The 16,213-nt window shown below is 32.4% G+C and overlaps 3 protein-coding genes across 3 annotated transcripts; 1 reads left to right on the forward strand and 2 right to left on the reverse strand.

The window, feature by feature from the left end:
- Positions 1-1,415: 1,415 nt before the first annotated feature.
- Positions 1,416-5,135, forward strand: LOC141700774 (vesicle-associated membrane protein 722-like). The gene is made up of 5 exons (XM_074504460.1): positions 1,416-1,723; positions 3,096-3,237; positions 3,327-3,447; positions 3,999-4,061; positions 4,375-5,135. The coding sequence occupies exons 1-5, from the start codon at positions 1,540-1,542 to the stop codon at positions 4,522-4,524; spliced, it is 660 nt and encodes a 219-aa protein (XP_074360561.1). The 5' UTR covers positions 1,416-1,539; the 3' UTR covers positions 4,525-5,135.
- A 1,654-nt stretch (positions 5,136-6,789) lies between these two features.
- On the reverse strand, positions 6,790-8,422 carry LOC141700777 (lectin-like). The gene is made up of 3 exons (XM_074504467.1): positions 8,041-8,422; positions 7,578-7,693; positions 6,790-7,399 (listed from the first exon to the last, which is right to left on the reverse strand). The coding sequence occupies exons 1-3, from the start codon at positions 8,311-8,313 to the stop codon at positions 7,015-7,017; spliced, it is 774 nt and encodes a 257-aa protein (XP_074360568.1). The 5' UTR covers positions 8,314-8,422; the 3' UTR covers positions 6,790-7,014.
- Positions 8,423-9,281: 859 nt separating this feature from the next.
- On the reverse strand, positions 9,282-11,530 carry LOC141700778 (uncharacterized). Its single transcript, XM_074504468.1, has 4 exons — positions 11,226-11,530; positions 10,893-10,985; positions 10,061-10,242; positions 9,282-9,506 (listed from the first exon to the last, which is right to left on the reverse strand). Exons 1-4 carry the CDS (start codon positions 11,377-11,379, stop codon positions 9,453-9,455), a joined length of 483 nt encoding a protein of 160 aa, XP_074360569.1. The 5' UTR covers positions 11,380-11,530; the 3' UTR covers positions 9,282-9,452.
- Between the last annotated feature and the right edge of the window lie 4,683 nt (positions 11,531-16,213).

Genomic DNA, 16,213 nt, shown 5'->3' on the forward strand with positions numbered 1-16,213 from the left:
AATAAAAATAATTAAGTCAAGACAATTAAATAATGTGTTTTACTCAAAAACGATAAATTATTTATATTGGGGTAATTGTATAAAATATTGAAATAATTAAGTATGAGTAGTTAAGTAATTTAAGGAAGGATCGTACCAACCAAACTTTTAATATTTCGTCCATATAGTATAGATTTATATGTTTAAAATTTGTAATAAACGGAAAGTATTCCTATAAGTTGTAGGTTTTGAAAAATACCAATTTCAAAAATACTCTTTAAAAAATAATCTCATTTTCTTAATTTTTTTATATAAAAGTAATATTTTTTTATAAAAATACAGTTTTCAGCATCTCAATGCACTTAGATATAATCTCAACAAGTTTCTGTAACTCCATACAACATAAAAATCAAATGTAATAAAAAAAAACTCGATACAAGTAGTTACATATCTGGTAATTTAAGTTAAACCGTAGTTTTGCAAAAAAAAAATCAGAAAATTGTAAAATCGTAAACAAAAATAGAAAATTTGGATTTTTGGTAATTTCTCAACTTTTTTTAAGTCTAACTCTGTTATGAGATACAACTTTAGAGAAATTATCAAAAACAAATAATTTCTAAATTGTTTGGCTATTTTACTATCTTCCGATTTTTTTCACAAAAATACGATCCAACCAAAATTAAAGAAACATGCAACTAGTTGCATCAAATTTTTATGCTAGCATTTGAGGTTGTATAGAATTGTAGAAATTTATCAAGATTGCATCTAATTGCAGAAAATCATATTTTTGTAAAAAAATGAAAGATGGTATTTTTACAAATAAAAAAAATATTTTTCGACTTTTTTTAAAAAATTACAGTATTTCTGTAAAAATATTTTTGAACTTCTTTATTTTTCAAAAGAAAACCTAAATTATATTATTTGAAGAATAATATTATGGTGACACAGCTATAACTTTTGATTTTATTTTTTCCATTCTTTAAATTAAATTCACTTTAAAATTTAAACATTTGCCCCACTGCCCCTTGTATACTCTCTCTCGAAGACCCAAAGTAAAAAAACAGAGTTTACAACCACTTTTCTTACCTTCCAAAACCAAATTTTAAAAATATATTTTAACTAAAAATTAAATCATGCGTCTTTGCCTCTTTTGCGGAGTTAGATAGCTCTAAAATATAATTATTTAAAATTTTAACTATTTAAATTTTGAAATCTTAATAATATAATAAATATATAATAATATGTAAATATTTTATCTTTATTAATTTAAATACTATGTATTTATTAATTTTTATAATTTATTTCTATAAATTATTAAAATAATAAAATTACAAATGTTATAATCTGTCATACAGTAACTTTTGTTATTATTTTCTAAATCTTTAAAGTTTAAACATTTGCCCCCACTTTTCTTGCCCCTTGTATACTCTCTCTCTCACGAAGACCCAAAGAAAATAAACAGAGTCTACGACTACAACCACTTTCTTCCGAACCTAAGATCTACCAACATATACATAAGCCATAAAAATCATATCTTCACACAAAAAAAGTTATTAAAAAATGGGTCAAAAGTCTCTTGTGTATGCATTTGTGGCTAGAGGGAGTGTAGTATTAGCAGAGTACAAAGAGTTCTGTGGCAATTTCAACTCCATTGAAAATCTTCAGAAGCTTACTTCTACAAACAACAAGTTTACTTACAATTGTGATGGCCACACTTTCAATTATCTTGTTCATAATGGCTTCAGTATGTTCTTCTTTCTTTTCTTTTTCATGTTTTTTTGTGGTTATTTTGTTGAAATAATGATGACCCAGGTGGAGTTTTTGTTGTTTTATTAATTGTATGTTAATAAGTTGTGATTTTTAAGGTGTAGAGTTGTATAAGAACAGCTAAAAGATCACCTTATTACATTTCATTTCTCGAGTTTCCCATGCACTTCTAGCCAGCATACGTTTAGCAGTTCAGCAACATCAATAAACGCACCATCACTGCAATAAGCCATGTTCAGTTTATATATTGTCAATTTACAATCCTCTCTATGATGCAAAACTAAAAACTAAAAAGAACTATTTCTGTATGATTGTAAGTAAGAGAGATCTTATATCACTATCAGGAAGGCAGTTTCACCCTCTAATAACCAGCTAACTACCATTCCACTACTTCTATTTACCATCCTAAAAGTAATCATGTGCCATATTGGAGATGGTAATACATGCCGAGTTGAACACGAAATCATATCATTTTTTACACCATTCTCTTCAAAAAAGATATTATTTGTGTTCACAAACTCCACTTGTAATAAATTAAAATCTAATCAGAATATATAAGATGAAATGTACAGTTTAAAATCTAAAAAAAGAACAGCATTACTGTCATTGGCTTAGAATTTCTTGCAGTGTAAGAGTAATAAGATGACAGAACCTCAGCTCTAGGAATGATGTCAGAGCTCCTGCTCTAGGAATAAAAAAAATTGTCAGAACCTCAGCTCTAAGAATAATGTCAGAAATCCTGCTCTATTTTTTTGATAGCTGAGTCTATTACATTGCATTGGTCATCGTATTATTTGATGCAAGGGAATTGAATAATATTGCATAAATAAAAAAGATGATTAGGAAATAATTCACTGCCTCCATTTAGTGATACAAAAATCTCAATGATTAATGTTTAGTATTTTACTCTTGCATTGCATTAGTGTTGATGGGTTACAAACAATGGGAAGTAAGCAGAAACTTGAGACAGGTTTATTTTATTTTATTTGCTGTAGCATTGAAGTCATTTCCTTTTTACGAGTTCTTTAAATAGAAGAAATATTCTTTAAAAAATAGTGAAAATGGAAAAGCCTTGTCAAGTGTTGCCAAAAGAAAATATGTTGTCTCATGATACTGTAATTGAGATTATGTTCTCACTGTACATGCAGTTCTCTCTCTGGCTTAGTTAGTGTCCTTTTCGAAATGAACTGATTGAAATTTGAGTATTTGATAAATTTAACTTACAAGAATTTTTAAGGAATCTTAATTTAGCTGTGGATACTCTATTAATTTTAGTTTCAGTTACAGAAGTTTGTGGTTCTTTTAGATTAAGGCCTAGGATCTCATGGTTGATTTTTTTGGAAATGCAGCATATTGTGTGGTCGTAGATGAATCAGCTGGTGGACAAGTTCCAATTGTATTTTTAGAGCGTGTCAAGGATGATTTTGTGTCTAAATATGGTAGTGGAAAAGGAGTTACAGCTCCTGCTAATAGCCTAACCAAGGAATATGAGTATGTTGTCTTATAAATAATCATGACTAAAGTGCACAATTTATCTGGCACTAATACTCCTTGATGCGTAATAAAAACTCATTTTTCAGATCAAAATTGAAGGAGCATATGCAATACTGCATTGACCATCCAGAGGAAATCAACAAATTGGCCAAGGTGAAGGCCCGTGTTTCAGAAGTCGAAGGTGTTATGATAGAGAATATAGAGAAGGTAAGTGGTTTTGTGGTTTGAGCAGAAAAAAATTACTAATATCTGTGCCTTATAATTACATGAAATTATTACTCCCTTTCTTCTGTACTTCACTTTTAAGTTTATATAACACCATTGGTGCCGGAAGCAAATTTAAGTGTGGGTTATGACTATTCATTTGTTCATCTATAATACCCGACAATATTTATTGTAAAGCAGTGTTTCAAATAAGTTTTTAAGTTTTTTAAATTTGTTTAGTAAATCACTTTTTTTTACCTATGTTAAACTAAATAAAAGGGTTGACATGTTTTCTGTGTGTTGGTGGCATCTGTTATATTCTCCCTTCTCATACTTGATATCAGTTTAGTTCGTATCGAAGCTATCTAGGTGAACAATGACATTTTTGTTTAGCGGATTTTGCTTTCAGTCTGACTTGCATATGTAGAGAGAGTTTTAGTGATTGATGTTGAAAAATAATGTCAAAAAGAACATAGCATCTGATTTAAGCAGATTCAGAATGATAGTGCAAATTGATTATTATTGATGTACCTGTACTTTGTATTTATCTGTAGGTTTTGGATCGCGGGGAAAAGATAGAGCTTCCGGTGGATAAGTCCGAGGACCTTCATCAGCAGGTCAGTTAAGTTGTGTGTTAATTGATATGTTTTATTGGTGACTTGGTGAATGTGCTTGATAATAAGATGTGATATAGAACTTCGCAGAAATTGTCTTTTCAAGAAAATGATTATAGAATTAGAAAAAAAAAAGATTATAGAATTACATATCTACACTATAAACCCCCCTCTGTATTACTGCAATTGGAATGCTCTTGTGACAACCTTACATTCTATAAATTATGATACATTCATGACCTTAACTTATGTCACGATGTCCTCTGTCTGCTCAAAACAGACTTCTTACACATTGTTATATATTTGGCTGAAACAGGCGCAGGACTTGAGGACTGCAGGCACACAGATCCGCAGGAAAATGTGGTTTCCGAACACGAAGATCATACTGATTGTGCTGGGCATTTTAATTGCCTTGATCCTCATAATAGTTCTCTCGGTATGTAGCGGATATAACTGTGCTAAATAGCCTGCACATTTTTCTTTTGTAGAGTTCATTGAAACAAGCGGCTGCATATTGTGGTGTCAGGTTTTGTATTATTTTTAAATGCTAGAATATACATGTGTAAATGTCCTCGTTTGTATGTAGTAAAATCCATTTACCTAAATTTGTTGAAAGAAAACGGGTCTGCATGAATTTACTAGGATTTGCCACTGGAAAATGGTTACTTGAATCAAGGTGCAAATTTTCCAATATCAACATGCATTTGTGTTGTGAATCGACCTTGGGTATGTTATCGCCTGGTTGAGGAAGTGTTGGAGTTTACCTGCATTCTGATTGTAACATCAAATTTGTGAATACGACTATAAGGAGAAGGAAAAAGGATCGGAATCCTTTTTGGTCCCTTCACTTTTTTATCCAGTTTCATCGGGTCTTAGAATCGATGAAGCTACTGTTTGATATTGAGGTGCCGTTGGAACAGAGGAACCACAGCACTTCTTCTGACCTTGTGTCTTAAGTTATAATCTGATGGTCCTAATATTTCTGCTTAATTTTTTCTTTATATATAACTATAGTTTAGTTATTTTCTTTCCATAATTCCCGGGTTTGTAGCATAAAAGGGCAACTATATTTTTGCACTATACTGCTTATCTTTAGATCGCCATTCCGGAGTTTTCTGATTGAGATCCACTAATGTTTGCCTAGTTCAGTTTCTAAAACGATGTTGTGTTTTTAAATAAAACTAAGCTTTCCTGCGTGTCTATAACGAAGTATCTTTTGTTTACATAATATCATTCGATATCTTTTGTTATGTTATTTTGACGCATATGACTTTGCATCTTCAGCATGCATGCTTTCAGCCTGATGACCAACAATATAATACTTGCATTCTCGTGTATTTCAGGAATATTTCAAAGTTCCAAAGGTAAAGTATGTTCCATGTAACATGACTGTAGAAGAAACTATAAAGACTTATGTATAGTAAACAAACTCAAGAGTAACCTTTGAATTGGTATATTAGTAACCCTCTGAATCAAGAATGAAAATTTCAGAAAAACTTCTAAAGCTTTATAGCTCTATTATTTCTTAAGTTCAAGCTTTAAGTTACCGGTTTGTCCTGGGAGATGAAATGGAACTTCTTACTTTCTTCACCTTGAGACCCTATTGATCTGATACCGTCTTGGCTAGATGCTTGTGCCATCTCCTCAGGTTCCAAGCGACGATTTTCTTAATAATATACAAATTCTAATTCTAATTCTATTTCTAGCTACTAATTAGGTATCAAATATAACACTACTATCTTTGTGGGTTCTCTAGGTAGATTTATATTCACTTGTACAAGAATCATACATGTTGGAACACCTGATAGGCAGCAGACCAAAGAGTAAAAAAACCAATGTTAGACAATGTTATTCTCTTTTATGAGATGGGGTTCTGTCTGTGGCATCACAGACGAGTTATATAACAATCGGTTTTTTGGATCCAACGGCTGTAATTAAAAAAAATAGGGGAGAAATTACCTTTTTGTTCTCTTGTCACGGACCGCGGACATTGTCTGCGGTTGGGATTTGATGTTAATGCAAGGGGGTCCATTTTTACTTAGTAAATATAAATTTATTTCAGGTTCCAACCGCGGACAATGGCCGCGGTCCGTTTCCCCGAAACGCGGACATACCTATACAGACCGCGGACATTCCTATAGGTATTTTTTAATCACAGCCATTGGATAGTTGATCCAACGGACAAAAACTCTTTGTTGTATAAGGGCTCCCTGACAAACCGTTGTCAAACCGTTGTCAGGGACCCTCCCCCTTATAAGATTTATAAAGTATCTTAAGACATTGTTAAAAGTTAGCAGAACATAAGAACTGTATATACTAGAATATCTCAGGTTATCCAGGAGTAACTCTGATTCTCTAGTGCCAGTTTTGAGTTTAGTTATGTAAATTTACACAACTAAAAAAAGAAATTCTATCTAGATTGAATTGAAATCGATGAGCCTTTAAGAAAACTATGACAGCGATGAAATAAAAATTTGGCATTAACTGAAATTGATGTGGCAAGATTTGCTGCACTTAGACTTCCAGATCTGTTCATGATTAAACACCAGGTAAATGTTTTATGAGAAAAGGTGGGTTTTAATCATTTGTTTTTAGTTCGTCCAAGCGTAGAGGAGAGCGACTGTGCAGCTCAGTTGAAGAATTCTTTACATTAGCATTCAGTCGATCTATACCTGCAAATTAATATGAATATTAAACACGATAATTTGTCAAAATGATGCGAATCACAGGATGAAGAAAAAAGAAAGGATGGAAACAATCCCCTATTATGTGTTGCAGAAATAGTATAGTACACACTTTACAAACTATGAGAATACATCTGATCGACTGTTATCGAGCTAACAACTTCTCATTGATTCTTATTCAATACATCTTAAATTAAAGTGCTCCTATGGCCAAGCCAAAAGCCAAGTACATACAGGAGCAAGATGTTAAAAAGCATGAATTGCTAGACATGCTAAACCTTAATGGATGTTTTTGGCCTGACTGCAACGCCTTTAACGAGTAAACCTTTCTTCCATTTTCCTCCTTGGTATTCATATAAGGAGCACTCGATCTCTCCAGATTTTTCTTGTGACGCCATGAATTCACCTATGACAATCTCTATCCACCTTCCTCTTGGCTTTTCCATCAAATTCTCCTTGTGTTCTTGTTTAGATCCATCAGGACGAGTGAGTCTCAGATTTACCGGAACTTCCCATCCATATGCAGGATCTCTCAACATGACCTCGAAAACAAACTCATATAGTACTCCAGGTGATAGCATTGATGCCTCGAGTTTCCCATGCACTTCTAGCCAGCATACGTTTAGCATTTCAGCAACATCGATAAACACACCATCACTGCAATAAGCCATGTTCAGTTTATATGTTGTCAATTTACAATCCTCTCTATGATACAAAACAAGAAAAAACTATTTCTGTATGATTGTGAATAGAATATTTATATATAAGAGAGGGGGCGGGGGAAATTTAACTTGTTCGACTGTTAGTCTTGTATGTAAACGACGAAATCTCAAACCTTTCGCTGAGGTAAGGCCAGTGCCAAAAACGTTTGTCTTCGCTCCAAGTTATTGTGAAACTCCTCGCATACAACATGAAAAAGTTGGCATGGGACTTCTTGTCCACCCAATACTTCTGCGAAAAAAGAAGTCCACGAGAACAAGTTCTTAATGTTCCTAAAGCAAAAAAAGAAGAGTCTGCCAGTTTTCTGATCCTAATACAGTTTACTATTATATGCTCAATTTTCATTACAATTGGATTTTCCCCCTCATTTTATGTTTTAGTTTCTTTTGGCGAATTACAGATTAATTATAAAATTTCTCATAGAATAGAAAAGTTACATAATCAAGTAACAGTCTACAAGATGATTGTGGTGAATATGTACTGTCATGGTACCAGCATATATCTTAACATGTACAATGCACGTATGTTTAGATATAGTCAATATAGTATGAATGACATAGTAAGGTAATAAGAATTACCTGTTTCTTTTGTTTAAGTAACAGTCCTGTGTATAGCTGCTCAAATAGCTTTTCAGTGGAGGACTTGTCAATGGCTGCATCTTTTACAATTGCTTCATAGTTATGAGGAGGTGGCTTTACTTCTGATCGCAAATCTGATGTTTTTCGAGAGACGGCCTTCTGTGTCGGCATAGTGTGGTCTTCTTCAGAGTTTTGTGAGGTTAGGGTGGAGGGTTTTTCATTAGATGGTTGTGAGTTAGCCTGATCATGTTGCGAGCTCTCAGATGCTCCCATCGTGTAAAACACAGATAATGCTGTGCCAGGGGAAAACTCTCACTTGTTAAAAGCCTCTGCCTTTAATCTTAAATTAGAAGAGAATTTGTTTCCTGAATTGTTTAATGAAAGAATCTTATAAAGAGTGTGTGTGCGTGGATGGATCAAGAAATATCTTTTAATGGGCATCAGATTATTTTTGGTAAGGTATCTGAAATCTGAAATGAGACCTTTCAAACACATTTTAGGTCGTGATCGAGACGAGTTCCGGGCCGAGCAAGCCGAATTTCGAATCAGTCATAATTCGAGTCGATGTTAATCGAATCGAGCCGAACTCGACTTGTTTAATTTCACGCGTCAAGTCGAGCTAAACAAGCCAGCTTTAACGAATCGGGCGAGCCGGCTCGTTTAGTTTTACACTTACTAAGTCTAAACATATGCCCGAACTCGACTCGTTTAATTTCATAACCTAAACCAGTTTGAGCCGGCAGACGCCCGGCTCGAATTACAGCCTTAGAGTCCATCCATACTATTGACATTAAATAATAGAAAACTCTTCTATATACTTGTCTTTATTTTTAGTCCGTCCATACTAGTGGCATAACAATAGAAAACTCTTATATATTCTCTATACTTGTATTGTGTACCAACAAAGTGTTAATAAAGAAGATGAGCATCTTCCGTTAATCCTTTCCACTATCAGAGGGTTGGGCATGGAGCCATAACCATTATAATCAAAAGATGATAGTGGATGAAATCGGTTTGATAAGCAATGGAATTCTTCACTTTTCGGCTCCTGCCTCTGGGAATATTTGGGGGTTATCTTCCTTTATCAAAGAATGGAGTCCAACCCACTAGCTAAAAAAGTTAAAGTAAATACCAACTATTTACACTTTTTTTTATTCCTTGAACTTAAAATCAAGAGATATTATATGTACATGATTAGATGTAAGCATATACGTACATGAATCGATGATTAGATGCAAGCATACTGAAACATTATTTGCATTCGTGAATCACCTTCCCTCAAGTTCGTCTGATATTCTTGATGTGTATTCATATACGAAAGTATGCTTCATGAATTGAAAGTGATTAATGAGTTTATCGAACACAAATACAGTAAAGGAAATACAGCTCCCACACTTTCAAAAGTCAGGTAGCTACAAAGTAATTGATGCAGATTCCAAATCTTTGGCAGTTACTGGCTGGTGCAGCTGTTTCATGAAATAAAAAGATATGCATTGAGCAAGGAGACAGGAAAGCACAAAATAGAAAAGAAAAACTTTATCTATAAAAAATCTCGTCAATATTGATTTTTAATTTTAAAACCATTTTTTTTAAAGATGACCTCCTTGGCAAATGTAAATAACAAAAGAACACAATTACAACCCTAACAATAAAAAGAAAAACCTCACTTTCACATCTCAATAATAGTGTAATGATGGGTTAGTAGATCCTCAACCACCATTCTTTGATTTAGTCGTATTTGCAACACTGCTTTTGTAACTATTACAGTGATCCAAAATAATTTTTAAGGATTTAGCGGGATACTACAAACCATTTTAGACTCTAAACCTAAATATGAGAAATCTAGCAGTACTCTCTTTGCAAGTCATTTCCCTAAAATCAGATGTAAAACACATACTTAAAAAAACATTGTCATAAGACACTTCAATATATTACAGGCAGTTATCATATCTCACTGCATGAATATAGCCATCATGAGTTTGCAAACTATCTTTGTATATAAGATCAGATAGAAACATACCGCTTTGGCAACAGCAAGCCAATGAAAGGAACGGAAGAAAGCATCATCTTGTGACGGAAGACTGTCATGATTCCAGAATGTTACATTTTGAAATTTTGCATTCGTCTCCCAGCTACCTGAATCTTCCTCTGACTTATCGGAAGCTTTTCTCTTGCCTAACTTCTTCTTTCCAATGACAAATCCTGTGAGTAAAAGGATGAAACAGATAGGCGAACATGAATACCTTAATTATATGATACAGAATCATAAAACCTATTAAAATTCTCCTCAAAAATTGCAATTGCCTATGATGTTCAAAACACACAAGTACCGAATTAAGCTGCGAGCAGAGGCAGAGCTATCAACTGCCACGGGATACTGGCACCTTATCCTCACAAGAAACCTAAATACAGATATTAAACTTCAAACACGTGTCGCATTGACTCCCTAACATCTTATTACCAGGAAAGACAAAAAGATCAATCCCTGTGATACAAATCAAGGGATTTAACTTTGGCCAGTCAAGAAGTCCAAACCCCCCAGGCCAAAACCCGACTTTTTATTGTTTCCACCACTAAAATGAGTTGGTTAAAAAAAATGCAACACATCTACCATCAGGCTGCAGACTAATATAGCATTATAAAATGCACCTGAAATGAGACAAAAGCTCTCAAGGAAAATGCTGGATTAAAAAGAAATTTCAAATACACAAAAGGTCCTCTTTTGGCATTCAGAAACTCTGCAAAATTTTCTGTATGTACGATTTGAGAGAACACCTCTAACCTCTTCCAACTTCTAGATGCTCTACAACGATAACTCGGTATTCACATTAGTAAGAAGGTAGAGTACTAACCTGAATAGCCTTGCGGAAGAGTTATAGTGGTGCCCTCCAACTTCCTTCCTCTAAAATATGCTTCATTCATACTTAAACCATCAACCTCAACACCTACAAATACACAAACATCATACAAAAAAATCAAAACTTAATCCCAATTTTTTTTTCCTAATAATTCCAATAAACACCCAATTTCACATTTTTCCTAATAATCCCAAATAAATCTTGAAATTCATTCCATCCTAAAAATAACAAAAACTATATCACTGTACTCCAATTCAAGAAAGACAATTTTATAACTATACATACAGAATCATATACGCATATATGGACTAATAAGAAACGGGTTACCAGTGGATTTGGGTTTGAAGTAGTGAGCAACAGGGGAAGGCCCAGTAAACTTAATACAACATGGTAGCTGATGTACCCGACCCGATAGATCCACCATGGATTCACCATTGCTCAGATTTATGCTTCCAACGCTTCCATTTTCTTGATTGGCCATCGATTATGTTTTTAGGGTTTTGATGATAATCAATTAGTCATTATCCAAACCCTAGTTTTTATAACCCCCAAATTAATTTTCCCGCGTATTTTCCATTCCCCTCACGTGGGGTTTTCTTAAATCAGACAATTTAGACAAAGACAATTATTTCGGGGTTGTTGCTAAACACAAATTGTAATTCAGAATTTCATTTTTACATTTATATACTAGCAATGCTGCTGCGTAACCCCAAGGTAATTATAATTATGTTTTAAAAAATATTAAGATGATAAATTGATTTCAAAAAATTTAATAGAAGATCTTCTAGAAATTTTAGGAGAATATTATGAATAATAATACTATATTTAGGATAATATAATATAACTGTAATTTTTTATATTTATTAACTCAAAAAATTAAGAAAATTAGAATAATAGAAGGAGAATATTTGAGAGTGCTACGCACTTAGTTATTTTCGTAATTATAAAAAAAACGAAGTAAGAAGTTAAAATTTTGATTTTTTATTAAGATTATATTCAGTAAAAAGAATACTAATAACTTGGATAGTGATTATATTCATGTTCCGGCCACGATCACAGATCCAATACCATCTTCGAACGAAATAAGTTTTGACCATATTTTTTTTTCATTCACAAATAATGTGATCGTGGTACGCACATGTTATATTTTTTGTTTTTTAGATTTAAGTAAATATGATCATAAAATTTCAAATTTCTACAAAAAATCACATCAATATTATATTATTCATATTGAGATTCTTAATTTATATTCAAAATCACAATTATACAATAGATTAATTATTTTTATAAAATTTAATATATGTATTATTTAATACTAAACATTTATAATGACATAATATTGTCAAGTGATAAAAAAATATCTGACACAAAATCTTAGTTTATCATTAATAGAGAGTTTAACGAACTGCTTCCGTTTTAACGAACTGCTTCCGTTTTAAGAAGTTATTGTTAAATTTAAAGAACTACTTTTGTTTCAATAAGTTATTATTAACATATATTTTTTCTCAATTAACAAAATATTTTCCTGAATTTTCGTTTAATAATTTTTATAAAAAAATAAAAATATATTTTTTCCTCCGTTAACACAAAATTCCATCCACAAACTCATCTTTTTTTCAAAAAGATATAAAAAATGTCAAAGTCCACTTTAATTAACCTAAGTATTTTTATGAACGAACAATTATGCAAAATAAAGATTTGTGCAAAATTTATATATTTTTAACATATTTCATTTTATTTATTAAGTAATTAAAATAAATTAGTTATAAAATCATTAGTGATACAATAATATTTCAAAAATAATTAAATCATCTCAATAGAATTTACTTTATTATTTCATAAAGAGGATATATAAGAATAATAGTTGAATTGACTTCTACCTTGGTACAAAGAGGGGGCTGCATGAAGATTTGGGATTCTCGGACAAAATCTTCCATTGCCGGCAGCATATCAATCCTCACGGTGACCTCGATAAGCTTGCATCACTTTGAAATCTACAAAAGGTACTAATCCTTCATACCCAATTACTGTTATTCATGCCCAATTACTTCTACAGAACCCTGTTATCCTTCAATTGTCTCAATCGGTTAGTAGTTATAGTTATAATTTTTGTGGACTGATTTGTATGCTAATTGAATTAGTCATTCAATTTGTATTGTTCTTAACTAATACATGTAAAGAGTTAATCCAATCGTTATTGTTTTTGAATGGTTACCGGTACTAAATAGAGTTCTGTAGAAATTGTTATATCCATTCACAATTATGTGTTTTATTTGTTTAAAGTAATGGGAATTAGTTCGAAATGCGGTACTCTACAAAAATTGTACATTATTCGTGGTTATACTCGGTGCCCAATTTCGATTATATCATCTTGTTTTACTCTGTTATCTTGAATTGTGGTCTACTGTGTTAATTTCATACTATATACTAAGTTAAAAAAATCTATATGATAACGTATGTCTATCAAGTGCATTTTATTTAGTTCTAATTATTGTTCGGATTATGTGTTAATTACATATGGAATTATGATATCTCTATCTTGACTCTGCATCTTGGTCTCGCATTTACTTTACACTGCTTTCTTCAGTTGTGATACCATTAAAAGGTATTCAAAGATAAATATTGAGTTCCACCGTGTATAATGTTTCAAATGTGTTTCTCATATATTTTGGTCTAAATGCATAAATTGGTAAATTTTATCATATAGTTATGAGCAGTTACATGATCTGTTACTTTGAGGTTAATGTAGAAATTGCTATATGAAAAACCAATTATGTGTTTTAATTGTTTGAAGTCATGGGCATTAGTTCAATATCCGCTACTTTTCCATAATTGTACATTAGGTGTGGATATACTCGGTGCCAAAATTTTGATTATTTAGAAATGGTGAATATGGTGGGCTTTAGTAATTTTTATACATCACCTAATCCATTTGATAAGGCATATCTAGCAAGTGCCTTTATTTAGTTCTAATATATCTTGGGATTTAGTGTTAAGTACGTATCAAATTATGATATCTCTGTATTGACTCTGTATCTTGATCTCGAATCTCGCTTTACTCTGCTTTTTTCAGTTATGATCCCATATAATAAACACACCTGTTGCACTGCATCGGAACTGTCTTTCTACTTTTTACGTGAAATATGTGTTAAGAAGTTTACTAAGATGCCAACAGACATTGGTTGACATTCTGTAAGAGCTATATTGGTTGTTTATATTGCAGAAATTAGTGGAAATTCTGGTTTCCGTAGTGCAAACATACAGACCTTGAAGGGCTCAAAGATGGTATACTAAAATTTTCTATAATGATTGTAATCTACTATCGTATATACATAGGTTTTGCCTCTAAATTTGATATGTGCTCTTGATATATGTCTACATCAGCTTAGGTACTATAGCGAGGAACATCCATCATTCTTTGCAACTCTTCCACGTGAAGACAGAGACCTTCGTGAAATGGTATACAAATTAGTATTGTAATACTAATGCGTATCTTCTCATGATTTAATCTTATTGCATGACTGAAAAGTGTAATTGCAGTTAATATTTAATAATTTAAAAGTACTAATGCATACATCATTTTGTCAAATTCCAGAAACTACCTGATAACTTCGTTAATGGTCTTGAAGAATCTATTCCAAGAAAAGTAATACTTGTACTTGCTAATGGACATGAAACATATGTGAGTTTCAAGAGGTCTGAACAGTCTCTCTGTCATATGAAAGAATTCAACATTGTCTGTCACGGTTTGTTCAGTTCCGTTATGATTTACTCTTATAAGGGGAACGGGAAATTCTTTGCAAATTGTGTTAGGAAATTAATAACACATAGAGGGGGTGAATATGTTTTACTGTTCTTTAGCTTTTCTTGTATATTTTATGGTTGAACAAAGTAAATTAAATCTGGTAGTAAAAATGTGTTCATGCAAAAATTTATCTTGCAGAAAGTAAAGAACACAAATCTTCAAAACTCACTTAATTTTATATTAGAATTAAGAATGTTTTGCTACAAAATTTTTAGGCTCTTTGTTGATAAAATTCTTAGCTTCTTCTTGAGAGTGTTACGAGATTTTCTTTCTAAAAATTGTTACCACTAACTAAGGACCAGTGTTAACTTTATAATTTAGTTAACTACTAGTTTACACATTGTACAATAAGATATACTATTAGCTTTAGTAAACAGTCACTTGTCATTTTCATTTATAAAAAAGTATATCTTCTATTTATGGCTTAGCATATCTTTAGCATCCTATGATTATTTTGATCTTTCTTTGTCAGTAATCTTCACCATTGATCTTGCACATTTTTCAAGCTGCTTATTTGTAGACTTGTCAATCCAGCTGTTTGGATTGTCTGTTGATTGTTAATCTTGGATATTGAACTGATTTGTAATTTTGTATTTTGAGATTTTACCTCGAGATCTCCAGTTTGATCTATAGAGAACTTGACATTTCGATAAGTATATTGGCTTATCGAGATCTCTAGTACTCTATAGTTAATTTGGCTTGTAGAGGTCTCAAGTTCTCTGTAAGAGAATTTGACTTGTCGAGATCTCTAGTCTTCACATCTTCACTTTATCTATGGTACCTCTAGTAAAACTATGCTTCAGTAGGAATTCTGACAGGGTGTCATACAAAGCTCTAGGTGCCTGTTTTAGTCCATATAGAGCCTTGAGTAACTTGTACACAAAATTTGGAAATTCTGGATCTTCAAAGCCAGATGGTTATTGCACATAAACTTCTTCTTCTAGCTCACCATTCAGGAAGGCACTCTTGACATCCATTTGATACACTTTAAAATTTGAATGTGCAACAAATGTTAGAAAAATTCTTATTGCTTCAAGTCTTGCAACTGGAGCAAAAGTTTCATCATAATCAATTCCTTCTTCTTGTGAGTAGCCTTTTGCAATCAACCTTACTTTGTTTATGGTAACTATACCATTTTCATCCATCTTGTTCATTAACACCCATTTTGTTCCAATTCTGCTTCTATTATTTGGTGCAGGAACCAATTCCTAAACTTTATTTCTTTCAAACTGATTCAGCTCTTCTTGCATGGCAGATATCCAATCAGGATCCAGTAAAGCTTCATCAATTTTCTTAGGCTCTACTTGAGACAGAAAACATGCATGTAGGCACTCATTAGCAGTTGCACTTCTAGTCCTCACACCAGCAGTAGGATCACCAATAATTACTTCTCTAGTGTGACTTCTATCCCACTTCCTTGTATGAGTTTGTTGACTTGTGCCTTCATCATTTTCCTCATTGTTGGTATGACTGTTAGATCCTTCTTCTATTTCTCCCCCTGAGTTTATGC

Source organism: Apium graveolens, unplaced genomic scaffold, assembly GCF_009905375.1.
Source record: "Apium graveolens cultivar Ventura unplaced genomic scaffold, ASM990537v1 ctg2904, whole genome shotgun sequence".
Taxonomy (NCBI): Eukaryota; Viridiplantae; Streptophyta; class Magnoliopsida; order Apiales; family Apiaceae; genus Apium; species Apium graveolens.